This window comes from Lactuca saligna, chromosome 9 (genome assembly GCF_052625555.1).
Source record: "Lactuca saligna cultivar CGN05327 chromosome 9, ASM5262555v1, whole genome shotgun sequence".
NCBI classification, from domain to species: domain Eukaryota; kingdom Viridiplantae; phylum Streptophyta; class Magnoliopsida; order Asterales; family Asteraceae; genus Lactuca; species Lactuca saligna.
This window is the reverse complement of record NC_136425.1, coordinates 191746517-191759542: the sequence shown is the minus strand read 5'-3', so window position 1 is coordinate 191759542 and position 13026 is coordinate 191746517. Positions and strand designations below refer to the sequence as shown.

At 37.8% G+C, this 13026-nt stretch overlaps 1 protein-coding gene across 1 annotated transcript; it reads right to left on the bottom strand.

Annotated features, from left to right (window-relative positions):
• Nucleotides 1-23: 23 nt before the first annotated feature.
• Nucleotides 24-3808, bottom strand: LOC145015249 (ATP phosphoribosyltransferase 2, chloroplastic-like). Its single transcript, XM_078973704.1, has 11 exons — nt 3367-3808; nt 3191-3250; nt 2982-3095; nt 1924-1989; nt 1678-1785; nt 1490-1573; nt 1202-1303; nt 1018-1131; nt 813-893; nt 567-686; nt 24-304 (listed from the first exon to the last, which is right to left on the bottom strand). The coding sequence occupies exons 1-11, from the start codon at nt 3616-3618 to the stop codon at nt 209-211; spliced, it is 1197 nt and encodes a 398-aa protein (XP_078829830.1). The 5' UTR covers nt 3619-3808; the 3' UTR covers nt 24-208.
• Nucleotides 3809-13026: the final 9218 nt, after the last annotated feature.

Sequence of the window (13026 nt, the reverse complement as noted above, 5' to 3'; positions counted from 1 at the left end):
ACTACGTATATTCTATCTCGATCTGTGGTTAAATTATTAATATTTTAAATTATTAAACATTAAAATAAAAGGTTCAACACCAAATAAAAAACACAATCTCAATCACAAGAAAAAAAGTCTGCAAACACAAGGATCGAAAAGAGTACACACACTCAAGACACTGAAATCTACCAACAAGTGCTTTTACAAAAAGTGATAAACCTTAACCTTAAAGACCGAGTTTTGAAAGAAGTTGACGCCATCTTGGAGTTTCTTCATCAAAAATGTAGGTCAAAGGAGACACCAGAACACCACTTCCTCCAATCTGTATGTCATATCATATGATATCAATATCATATTAGTTAATAAACGTACTTCCATTGATTTGTTTATTAATTATTATAGCATCCTACTTTTATTTCTTCCTATCACAACAACACTCTACCTTGAAAGATATTTCAAAGTACAATGCCTTGATAAGAAGAAAAAAATATGTTGTTATAGGAAGAAATGGAGGTAGGATACTATTCTGAACAGATAATGAAAGTAGATAGAAAATAATAAAAAAAGCTGTGAGGAAATCTTACAGCTCTTAGCTGCTGAACGGATTTGTAGAGTTGCTTTTTGGAGACACAAATGACAATTGCGTAATAATCAGCTTTTACCTTCCCGTCAATTTTGCGGAAAACTGGACTTATTGTAGGTCCCTGCCATATACACATGGGGTAAATAAAAAGTATGTAACTTTTAGTTTCTATTTATTAATTATTATTATTTCACTTTTTGTAAATACAACTAAAGAAAGAATAAGAAAAACAAAAACAAAAACAAACCTGAAGTCCAGATAATGATGGTTGGCTCAGAATTCGCTCGGATACTTCCTCTGCACTGCTTCCCCTCATGTTGGCAACTACCTGCAACGTATATCACAGTGGCAACAAGGGTAAAATGGTCATTTACTCTCTCGTTCAATCCCCCAAAAAAAAAAAGACAAAGTCAACACTTCCACCGAAAAAAGTGTATAATAATCTATGTTACCGTGAATTGACCAAGTGCTCTTAAATGTGCCTCAAATCTTTCAAGAATTTCATGTGTGATGTCCAACAAACCTTTGCGCCCAAGTAGTGATTTCTTACTAGCAACAAGGACAGCCTAAAAAAAACACTTTTTACTCAGAAAAAAGAAGCAGATTTATAGATAAATAATTAAATAAAAACTTCACCTGACTTTCTAGAAGAACTCCGCCTTCAATTTCTTTGAGGTTGTTCTCTTTCAATGTGGTCCCGCTACTAACAAGATCCACAATAGCATCAGCTATCCCCATCTAAATAAGCAACACAAATAATGTTATCATTATAAATTTATAACATCATACACTGTTTAATAATATATATATATATATATATATATATATATATTTTTTTTTTTGTTAGTTTTATAAAATAGAATGACTATTAGTTTAATCAAATTTGTGAAATTTTCGAAAATAATTGTGTCATCAATGTCTTACCGCAGGAGCTGCTTCCAGTGCCCCGTCAGCAGTTGAAAAAACAACATGCTGAAGCCCATTCTCTCTCAGAAACTTAGGACCCAACTACAAGAAAAAGAAAAAAAAAAAAAAACAATTTAAACTTTTTTGATTTGATTGATAATAGGAACACAGATTATATATAATAGAATGGTTGTTAGAATGATTACATATGTGAAACCAGTGGCAACTCTTAGAGGCTTTTCAGCAGTCCAGTGAGTCATCTGTGCTAGTTCCTTCACTGAATTAATTTTCTCAAAGATCCCATACTTTGGAATCTGTTAACAGCATGAGAAAAAGAAGCCACTTAAATATATATATATATATATATATATATATATATATATATATATATATATATATATTTTAACTGTAACTATTTTAATTTATTTTGGAAAAAGAGAAGTACTACTTACTGCAAGAGATAAACGACAATCTCCATATGCAAGTTCATCATGAACAAGGACTAGATCTTCATTTCCCTATCAAAAACAATTAAGAGATAAAACTTTACACAATGCTAAAGAAGAAAACAGAAAAACTTATACATAATAATAAGTCTATCTGGATTTATTATCTTTTACCATGTTACCCTTATGAGTTGGTAATAATTACAATTATACATAATTTCCAAATATATGGCTTAGAATTTTGAAAAATGTTAAGATTAGAAGGTACCCTTTGTTGAGGGGATATACCTTCTGTTTTCTTGTGAAATTGTTGATTTTAATGTAAATTTTGTTTTCAGATTTCAACTATGAAACCTTCTGGATTTCGTATTCAGATTACTTCTTTAAATTTTGTTGTTCTTGGGTTCACCTTTTCTGGAACAGATTCAGATAATATCCAGTAAACTGAATTTAGTTGGCAAATATCTAAAATCCAATCCTATTGCAACTGGAATTGGGATATTGTGTTGCTAATCAAATGTGGCTCATATTGGATATTATAAGCACAAATAAGAAAGCCTAATAAACATGAGAGTTGCATGATACATCAAAGTAATCAAAAGGACGCTCTACAAGTCACTAGATTTTCAAAGTAGATTACCCATCCAATGGTGGATAAATACTCTTGGGTGACTGATGAAATAACAGTCTTACTTCTGTGTCTAGAAAGTCCAGGACAAGATGCATAACTTCTGCTTGATGAAATTGGTTGCTTTATCAGCAAAATAGGAACAAGTATTACTTGCAATTTTACCCAATTTGTACTACATGCATCCTTACTTTCGCATAAGTATTAGTATTATATTACAAAACCACAAATTTGGCACTCAAATGTTTTGAGAAACATCTGAGTTGCTAAGCTGGAAACATAATAGTTCTGTGTGCAAAATATAATGTGATGTATGGTTCAAAAGAAACTAAGGATAGTGATGCTGCATGAAATGAACAGAGGATGCACTTATCAAACTAGGAAATGAGCTATAAATATACAGTATAATCTTTATATGGGGCTTCTTGATTCTTACCTGTCCAAATTCACTAACTGTGTCAAGACCAACAATACCAAGATCTAAATCTCCTGAAACCAGTTTCCGTACAATATCTTTTGGGCGCTGAAACCAGACTTCTACATTTGAAAGCTGCAAAACATACATAATTCAATTCTATCTGTTTTTCAACGGAGGTAGCCGAAGCTGTTTAGCAGAAACTACCAAAATTGGTCGGAAAAACTCACCTGAGGAATGTCTGCAACGTATTGCCGAGGATTAAGTTGCCTCACAGATAATTGACAATCCTGTCGCACATAATGCAAAATCAGATGACAAAATAAACACTGAAATCAAAACTTGGAAGAAATTAAATCAGTTGAAATTATTCCTTGTCTCAGGAATCACGAATAGAAAGAGTTACTTTGAGAAGATCAAGCGTATCGGTGGCCATTCGACCTTTACTCGGCAAACCTAATCTAATCTCATTCCTATCTGAGGATTGCATGTCGATGTTTCCATTAACACTAGTCATCGGCGACGAGGATAAGCAACATGAGACGGTGAATCTGACGGAAAGTTTAGTAGACGAATGTGATGACGGAGAAGGAAGAAACTGTGAGAAAGCGGTGGTGGCGGCGGGACATTGCTGCAGAGATGTTTGAATAAGAGACATGGCCGCTTCCCTCTGACCTCTCTTTCTTCTTCCGACGAGATTTTGATGGAGCAGAGACAACAGCAACGCCGCCGGAAGGGGTAGGTGGTGAGTGAGGGGATTCAAATTTGCGGGTATGATTGTCTTCAACAGATGTTTTCCTGTGGTGGCTGCCTTGAGATTATAAATGGGTATTAACCGCAGTCAACTCAGACACTTCGTTACACATTGCCCTTGCAAGGTGCCAACAAGGCATCCATCTTTCTACAATTGTAATTTCAATGGCAATGCCACCTAAGTTTTATGTTCAATATTTTGTTACTATGTTTAACTATCAACTTATTCATTTTATTTTTTTTGTTATATTGACATGTTATTCTACCAATAGATCTAATTTGTTCCGTTAACAAGTTGTTATATTAATAGGTTTAGACATAGAGATAACCAAAATACTTATAGGTTATTTTTTTTGGGTGTTTGAGATTTCATAAAAACTCCTTTTTAATTTCTTGACAGTTGGACATGAATTCAATACATATCGATTGAAGGCAAACGGGCAACAAACTGCGCCGCTAGTCCTTTTTGGATGGCAAAACCTATTTTTTTGAAAACAACATTTGTGGATTTAGGAGATATGACATTAGAATGCATGACCCGTTGGACTCTGTTGAGGAGCTCCACCGCCTCTGGTGCAAGAAAACCAAATGTATCAAATGCAAAAGGAACAAACACATGTTGATTTTCTCTACATGCATTGTCGTGCTTTACCACTTTGCACGCAGCGGCTTTCAAAGCGGCATGCCCAGCTGTGAAACCTCCGCTCCCCAAACCAACGAGAGGAGATACACCAGTAAGATCCACGCACGCATGCTTCCCTCCTATCCATCCAAAGACCAAAATGTCAGTCGGTCTAAGTGTGGACCTGCCATCCTGCGGGTCCGTCAAAAAGTTCATTGGTGTTTCTTTCTTCACAGATATACCAGCACGCCGACAAGCATCAAAGAGAACATCCCGAACCACATCATGTCTATACTTGAAACCAGGGAGCTCTCTACAATGAACCGCGTGTTCCCCAAAGGTATCCAAACATGCCTTGCGACAAACTGGGCATATCTCGTCAATTGGGAATATGGGAATCATGAGGCGGTAACGAAGGATAGTTCGATACTCCACAGGAGACATATGTTGGCCAAGACCATCAATAGGGATAGTTAGCATAAAATCTTGAGCATGAGGCGTCCGTAGACACTCAAAGACTGCTTTTTGTCTGACAGTCATCTCGAAGTTGACTTCCATATCTTGGACGATTTTGCTAAAAAGGGCACACGCCAAAACTTTTTGGGATTTAGGGGGGGCGGTGTCCTTATTAGTGAAACCGCTACTATCAAATCCCGGAATCGTATCACGGAGACGAGTCATAGCACATAGATAATTCGAGTCCATACCACATATGCCACTGTCACGTAAGATGTGGTCTTGTAATGCCCAAGATTGGGCCCTCGATGCTACAAATGCGTAGGAGGAAACCTCGTAGGCCGAGTACAAAACCAAACTTCTTGAAAAGTCAATGAGTTAAAAAAAAGTGTTTGGATATCTAATAATAAGGATTTTTAAAACAACTTTTGGTTTAGTCTTTGAAAATGAGTTTTGAAGAAGTTATAATTTGTGACTTCTTTGAATGATTTATGACTTATTAGAATAAAAAAACAAGCAAAAATCAATAAGTTAGTCAAACAAATTTTAACTTGTTGATTTTTGCTATGAAAAAGTTAATCTAAATACTTCTTTTAATCTTCTTTTTCCATATTCATAAGTCAATAAGTCATTTTGGACAAATGTTCTTTTTAACGTCCAAATGAAATCTCAAACACCCTCTCAAGTTTGAATCATAGGAATTTCAAACAAAAATTATGGTGTGGTCGGTTTTTTCGAGATGAATAGTCTCTAAGAAGACAAATAGGAGAAGTCATAACTTTTAGGGCAATTCTAATATTTATCAACAGTATAGTACAATGCTTTTAAACAAAAATGCAAACCTACAATGGACTAAAATGAGGAACATAATGCTAATCAAAAGATCTTGCAGTTAAGGGAATCATGAAGAATTAAATTAACATACTGAAAAATAACTAATGTATTGAGAATTGGTCAGCACTCCCCCGGGCGAAGTAGAAGGATTCGAACAGCTTAACCTCCCCACTTAATAGGTTAACATGTTGTGTATGTGTGTAAGCCTAAGATTGAGATGATGTGGACTGGTCTGGAGAGGCATAATTCACCCCCTTAATTAACAACGACCTTGCCCATAGGGTCTCGTAATTCAAGTCGTGAGGCAACATATTAAATTAGCGTTATTGAAATTGTAAAAGTAATTCTCAAGTCGATGGGGAGAGTTCTCAATGTTGCCATGTAACATCCAGATTCCCAGGTATATTATTATTCATTTATTTTTTTGGGGTTTGTGAAGGAACTCGGCGAGTTGGCGCCAAGACTTGCCGAGTAGGGACGCGGATGTTCATTCTAGTTCATGACCGGACTCGGCGAGTCCACGCTGTTTAATGAAACCCTAATTTCTCGGTATGGGGCCTATTTAAAGGGCCTTATGGCCGTCATTTGTGCTCACCGGCCCCCAGAGCGAAACCCTAGTGAACTTGAGCGTTTGGAGTGAGAGAAGGAGCCATTATCAACCTTGGAGGTGTTGTCTAGCAAGGGAAAGGAAGCTTTTGTTGGAATAGTGTCTAAGGCTGCAACTATATTAGGCAAGTATTTGACCCGATTGTGCATGGTCCTTTTGGGTTGCCTTCACCATAGCAACTTGGTAGGATGATTTATTATGAGAGAATAGATATTATTAATATATTATGAGAATAATATAAGGAATAATAATATAGTTATTTGATTAATATAAGTCATAGATTAATTAGTGTTAATTTGGTGACTTAAAGAGATTAATTAAATAAGAGGGTATAAACTGTCAATTGCTTGATAGTTAAACTTTAGACTGTAAATCCTTATTGGATAAAGGGTTGGACGAATTCTAGGCTAGGATAAGTCCTAAATTCGTCCAAGGCATTATCTTGGAAGGATTTGGATTGCTTTGAGTAATAGTTATCCAACTAGGGTTTAAGCTGTAACCCTTAAGGAGTCTACAAGTATAAATAGACCCTATGGGGTAGAGAATTCGACACATCTTCAAAAGCAAGGATACTATGGTCGAATTCCATCCCCTCTCCTCTCTCTCAAATCATCCTCTTTGCTAGTTGGTGTTTGTAAGCCATTAGAGGAGTGACAATTGTGACTCTAGAGCTCCAAGACAACAAGATCAAACAAGAGAATCAAAGGTATGTTTCTAGATCTGTTTTTGTGTTGTTTTTACACCTAATAAGTCATTAGAAGCCTTGGATTCAAAGCATGTTTAATAGAGAAACCTATATCCAAGCATTAGGGTTTGTATGCGCACTTAGGAATGTTCTTATGTACAAAACCCATCAGCTTTAGCCAAGAGGAAGCAAGAGGGTTAACTTCCTGAAGATCTGAGGTCCAGAACATCACGTTTGAGGTACTATTTTCGAACCATTTTCTGTTGAGGTGATGTTCATGTTGATTTAGGGCTTATTGAGCCCTTTTGTGACTAGATCTAGTGCTCCCATGGTCCCTTAAGTGAGTTAGGTTCTGGATTTAGACCCATGGAGGTCCAGAGGGCCTCTTTGTCCAAGCTTTATATGAGTCTATGGAGGTTTTGGTTTGGGATCATTGTGTGTGAGGATAAAACACCATTTATGAGTCAATAGGTGTGATATGAGTGCCAAGACATAAACTTTACGTGATAAATAAGCTTAGAAAGACTGGATCTATGAGCTAGTGGAACAGATCTGACCTCAGAAGGTCGTTTGGGGTTATGCATGGAATGCACTCGCCGAGTCCATTGGCAGACTTGGCGAGTTGGAGCGAGTTATTCCGTGTTTTCAAACTAGGGGTTAGGTAACTGAGTCAGGGTGAGTGACTCGGTGAGTCAGAAGGGGTTCAAAGGAATCGGGTCCTCGTAGGGACTTGACGAGTTGGGTTGACTGTTGACCATTGACCAGAGTTGACCGGTGTTGACTTGATAGAGTTAGTCAATCCTAGTTGGGAAAGTGTTAATTAGAGATATATTTGTGTATAGGAGGACTATATCTCGGGAGATCGAGCACTAGTGATTTCAAGGATTTACGAGTTACCGAGATACGCAGGGTGAGTCTTCTCACTATACTTTACCTTGAGTAGGTAAATAGAGTTATTAAATCATTTTCGAAGAAACGTATTTTATTCATTTTAAAACGTTTGGGATGTCATCGTTAATACAAAAACATAAGCATAAACAGAACTTACATTTATTTACACTAGCGATCTACATCTCTTTAAATATCTCGGTGTAATGTCACTTCATATCGACACCTGTGATATAAATAAACTGAGTGGGTCAGGTTGGGAAACCTGGTGAGTACATAGGGTTTTCAACCCACAATTATATAATTATTATGTTTAAACAATCAAACAATCAACCTAATTACCCATCCTCATTATCTTCATTACTCTTAAGGATCTACCCTAAGAATCAGTTATTCCTCGTTCATTCATTCCTAAGGATTATCCTAAGTAATCGACAAGAATTCCATCGTTGCCATGGTTTACACAATGGGCACTAAGTCTGCATAGTCGCCAGGGTTTAGGCATCAAGTCGGCATGATCACCAAGGTTTAGGCACCAAGTCTGCATGGTCACCAAGGTTTAGGCACCAAGTCTGCATGGTCACCAAGGTTTAGAGTACAATGGGTGAACACATCGTTCACAACACCTACAGGTTGCGAGCCTGCTAGTGTTCCACTGGACTGTCTAGAATAGTCCGTGGTTGTCATCCATACTCTGCTGAATGATGGGACCATTATTTGGGAAAAAGGCTTCTCACATCGTCCACCTCTCACCCTCACCTCGTGGTCTATAACACCTCTCAACTCATCATTCAACTCATATTCCATCTATTATATCTACCCATGTTTACCCCAACATTATCGTATATATAAAATACATATACAGTTTAAATCATTTAAAACATGTATAAAATCGTTCATTTAGCATAGACAACAAGTACTCATATAATATGCACGCATAACACGTAATTTATATAAAATACTTCATATCTATGTGTAACATGAAAGTAACTATGAACTCACAACACGTAATTTATATTAAATACTTCATATCTATGTGTAAGATGAAAGGGACTATGCACTCACTTGAAAGGTGATGACTTGGTACTCGGACAACACTTCGTTACTGTTAAAACAATTTCCCTCGGACAAAACCTAGTATCATTACCACTAGAGTTTAGTCTAACGTTAACCGCGACTAATTAATAGTCTAGATATTATTACTATTATATAAGCGTTAAGAAACAATCTTATATAACTCATAATAATATCCCAAATACTCATTATAATTCCCTAATAACGTTACTATATTAAAACATAAGCTATACAAAAGATAGGGTAGGCATATCTCACTTACAGCGGGTTTTAAAGAAAACCGGGCTCCGCTGGAGCAGCGTTCCCGAACCAAAAGGCTCTTTTCTCGGGACTCCGGGAGCCTCGGGGCTTCTCCGGGTGCTAGGGGGTTTACCTAGGCTTTTAAGGGGGTTTGGGGGGGGGGGGGGGTAGAGAGAGAGAGAGAGTTTAGAGAGAGAAAGAAGTGGGGAAATGTGTGGGAAATGAGGGTGTCCCGACTCCCTTTTTATAGGCTGGAAAAGCCAAAAACTCGTCGAGTTCCAAGCCAGGTGTCACCATCTGGTGGCTAGCCTTGGGGAGGAAGCAACGACCAGGATTGCGCCACGTCACCCGATTTCGCACAGCAGCCTCCCGACTTAGAAAAATCACAACTCTCGCATACGAGCTCCTTTTTCGACGTTCTTTTTTTCCACACGTAGGTAAAAACAAGATCTACCACTTTCATTTAGACTCCGTCGTCTAATTCTTGACTGGTCTTAAATTTAACAGTATGAGGAGATTAGACTGCTAAATGACCGCGAAGAATTCGTAACTCCTTCATACGGACTCCGTTTTTGTCTGTCTTTTTACCATTGAGTTCCTATTAATGAGATATTCAACTCTCATTTAGGTCGCGTAAGCCAAAAACCGCTCGAACTAAAATTCGAGTGTCGGGCCGTGCATTGCTAAGCCGAATCTTAGAAAAATCATAACTTCTTCATACGAAGTCAGATTTGGGCGTTCTTTTTATGGATTTTCTCGGTTTAACATATTCTACAACTTTCTTTTAGATCACTAAGGCTAAATCTCTCTCTATCGTAAATTCACTTTTTACGCTTCCCGGTGCCGTGCAGGTTCCGTCGCGAAACTTCGACGGGTCATAACTTCTTCGTTATAACTCGGATTTCGGCGTTCTTTATATGTACGGAAACCTTGAGAAATATTCTACAAATTGGTTAAGATTATTTATTCTAAATAATCTTTTGTCAAAAAGTCATTTTCGACACTTATTGCCTCAAAATTGACTAGCCCGGATCTGCGGGCGTTACAGATACATTGGTGATTTCGGATACAAAACACATGCAAAAGGTCAAAACTCAAAACATACCTTATCATAGAGGCAGAGAGCAATGGGACCTGCAAGCGGAGGTGTCGAGCTGTAGGCGTAGGGTCGTCGATGATACTTGTTTGTCTGTGCGTCTGGTGCTTTACTCAGTTGACATTTGGCAATGACAATTGGTTTGAATGAACGATAGAGAAATAAGAATGGAAGAAAGAAACAAATACGATTTGTGATTGCAACTAGGGTTGCGTTGTTGGGCGTCTAGACTCTTGGAATTACAAGTGGACGAACTTCAACACTTTACAATTGGTCTTCACAGTTCACAAAACAAACTAATTGGGTCGGGTAATTCAATGAGTTGTAGGTAATATACACACACACACATACAAACCATACGGTCCGGTCTGGTTTTTATACGGTTTAAAAGTCTAGAAATGTAAGCCAAAACGTTCATTAAAGACTTAATCGATTAAGTCTATCATTCTTCTAAATAAATCATAGGGTGTGATTGGGCTTAATCACACAATTCCATTCCAACGGCCCAAAAGTGGGTCCTAATAAGTCCAAGCCCATAAATTCAATATTATGGTTTTCTAAACCCTAATTAGGGTTTTCTAAACCCTAATTAGGGTTTCAAACCTCATCTTAGCCCAATAGACCCAATTGATATGTCTTTTGATCAGTTATGGTTCATTAGACTCATTAAGGTTTCACTAGTCCCATTAGTCATCTGTTTGGACTTTTAGGTCCATTAAGTTTTGTTGGGCCCATTAGGGTTTATTAGTCCCTTTGTCCAAACATCCAAACGATTCAAAACACCATCAAAGCACACCGCCACCCGATACGGCGGCCGGTGGTAGTTTTGACTTTCTTTCCATTATTTCATTTTTGTTACAATTTACAATGCCAAATTCCAAAATAAACACACACAGTAATGCTAAAAACACACACACACACATAAGCACCTTGTGGTGGCCGACGGTGGCGAGTGGCGGCAACCACCACCATATGGTGGCGATGATGCCATTTTCGAGGAATTCAACGATACACACACACAAACTGAAACACACACATCTTCACTCCTTTACTCTGAAAAGGGAAGCCAACCACCCATTTGGCGACATAAGGCGGCGCCAGTGGTGATTTTATGATGACAACCACCACCTCACGGTGGTGGCGATGATTCCTTTTGGCTTCCAGTCACGCAACAACACAGCACACACAAACACAATATTAAACACACTCCCGTATGTGAAATGGCCCACACAGCCCTGTCATGAACATGTGCGAGTCGACAGTCCACACCGATCACAGAAACAAACCCGCAACCATCTTTTCTCGGCGACGAGCAACAACCGGAGGTAACAGCAACATGACGACGACGACGTAGGCTGGGGCAACAACAGGAGAGACGAGAAGAGAAAGTGTGCGACCCACCGACGAACTGCAAGAGCACCCACGAACCACGTTTTCCCGATCTCGGCGTGCCTCTTCGTCTTCGTCGGCGACGAAACGTGGCAGCTGCTCCGATGATCCTTCAGTGGTGGCAAGGAGGTGACGGCTGGGGGTGAAGAAGATAAGGTGGCGGCTGAGACATAACAACTAGGTTTAGGGTTTGGCATGGAGAAGGTAACGGGTTTAATACCTATGTTTCAAGTCCATATTTTACTCTTCCCACCCCTACTCCCATAATCCCTTTCATAATTATTCCCACTGTTACCATTCAGCCCCTAAGCTCCAAAATCTCTTCAAAATAGGTCCCCATAATTTTCCAAGTAGTCCATGCCTTCATAAATATTTACAAATCCGCTCTGAAACTTACACTTTTAGCCCCCGACTTCTAAAATTATGACTTTTAACTCCTCGAGGCCAACGCATTGCTCAATCATTATGGATTTTAGGCTACTATTCCCTCAGTAATTTATTTATTTATTAAATAAATAAACGGGGTGTTACAGACCGACTCTTGCGTTTTGAATAATCTAATACTCTGGAAGTAAACATGCAAAACCGATAAATCATATTGAGAATTATATGTCGATTAATTACGATAAATAAATCCAATTATTATTATTATAATTATCAAGTTTCATCCATAAATCAGATCAATCCTTCTCGATCAAATTAGATTATAAAAAAAGAGTAGAAGCAGAATGTCCTGTTGTTGGACGAAATTAAAAAACAAGACAATATTGTAAAATTCACTTGTTGAGTGTCCTGTTAACGGCTGATCTTAAACATTGAATAACTGCCCGGATCGGTCAATACTTAGAAACCAGGAAGAAATCACAGAGAGAATGAGAGAGCTTAGAATTTTCCTGATTATAAGAAAGGAGAAGCAAAAAACAAGATAATAATGTAAAACTGACCTGTTGACGACTGATCTTAAACATGGAATAGTTGCCCGGATCGATCAATACTTAGAAACCGAGAAGAAATAACGGACATAATAAGGGAGCTTAGAGTTTTCCTGATTATAAAAAAGGAGTAGAAGCAAAAAACAATTAAATAATGTAAAACTAACCTCTAACCTGTTGACGACTAATCTTAAACATGAAATAATTATCCTGATTAGTCAATACTCGTAGGCTAGATTAGGTGCACGAATGGACTTGATCAATTCCTTTAATCCACTAAATTTTTTTAGGGCGTATTAAGATATATAAACTCACTAAAGATTTCTTCAGTGGGATAAAAGAACCTTTGGCATGCCAACTTGTAAGATTATCTCTATAATTTACAAGTTGAAAATTTCGACGTAAATCGATTTTACTAGACGAGGAATATAATTCACGATTTACCTTTCATTGGTAATCCGTACGACCGTTTATTGCAAACCAGATGATC

Coding starts and splice junctions, on each gene's coding strand:
- LOC145015249 (XM_078973704.1), bottom strand. CDS start 3,618: ATGTCTCTTATTCAAACATCTCTGCAGCAATGTCCCGCCGCCACCACC. Junction 3,096..3,190: donor ACGTTGCAGACATTCCTCAG/GTGAGTTTTTCC, acceptor TATGTTTTGCAG/CTTTCAAATGTAGAAGTCTG. Junction 1,786..1,923: donor ATTGTCGTTTATCTCTTGCA/GTAAGTAGTACT, acceptor TGCTGTTAACAG/ATTCCAAAGTATGGGATCTT.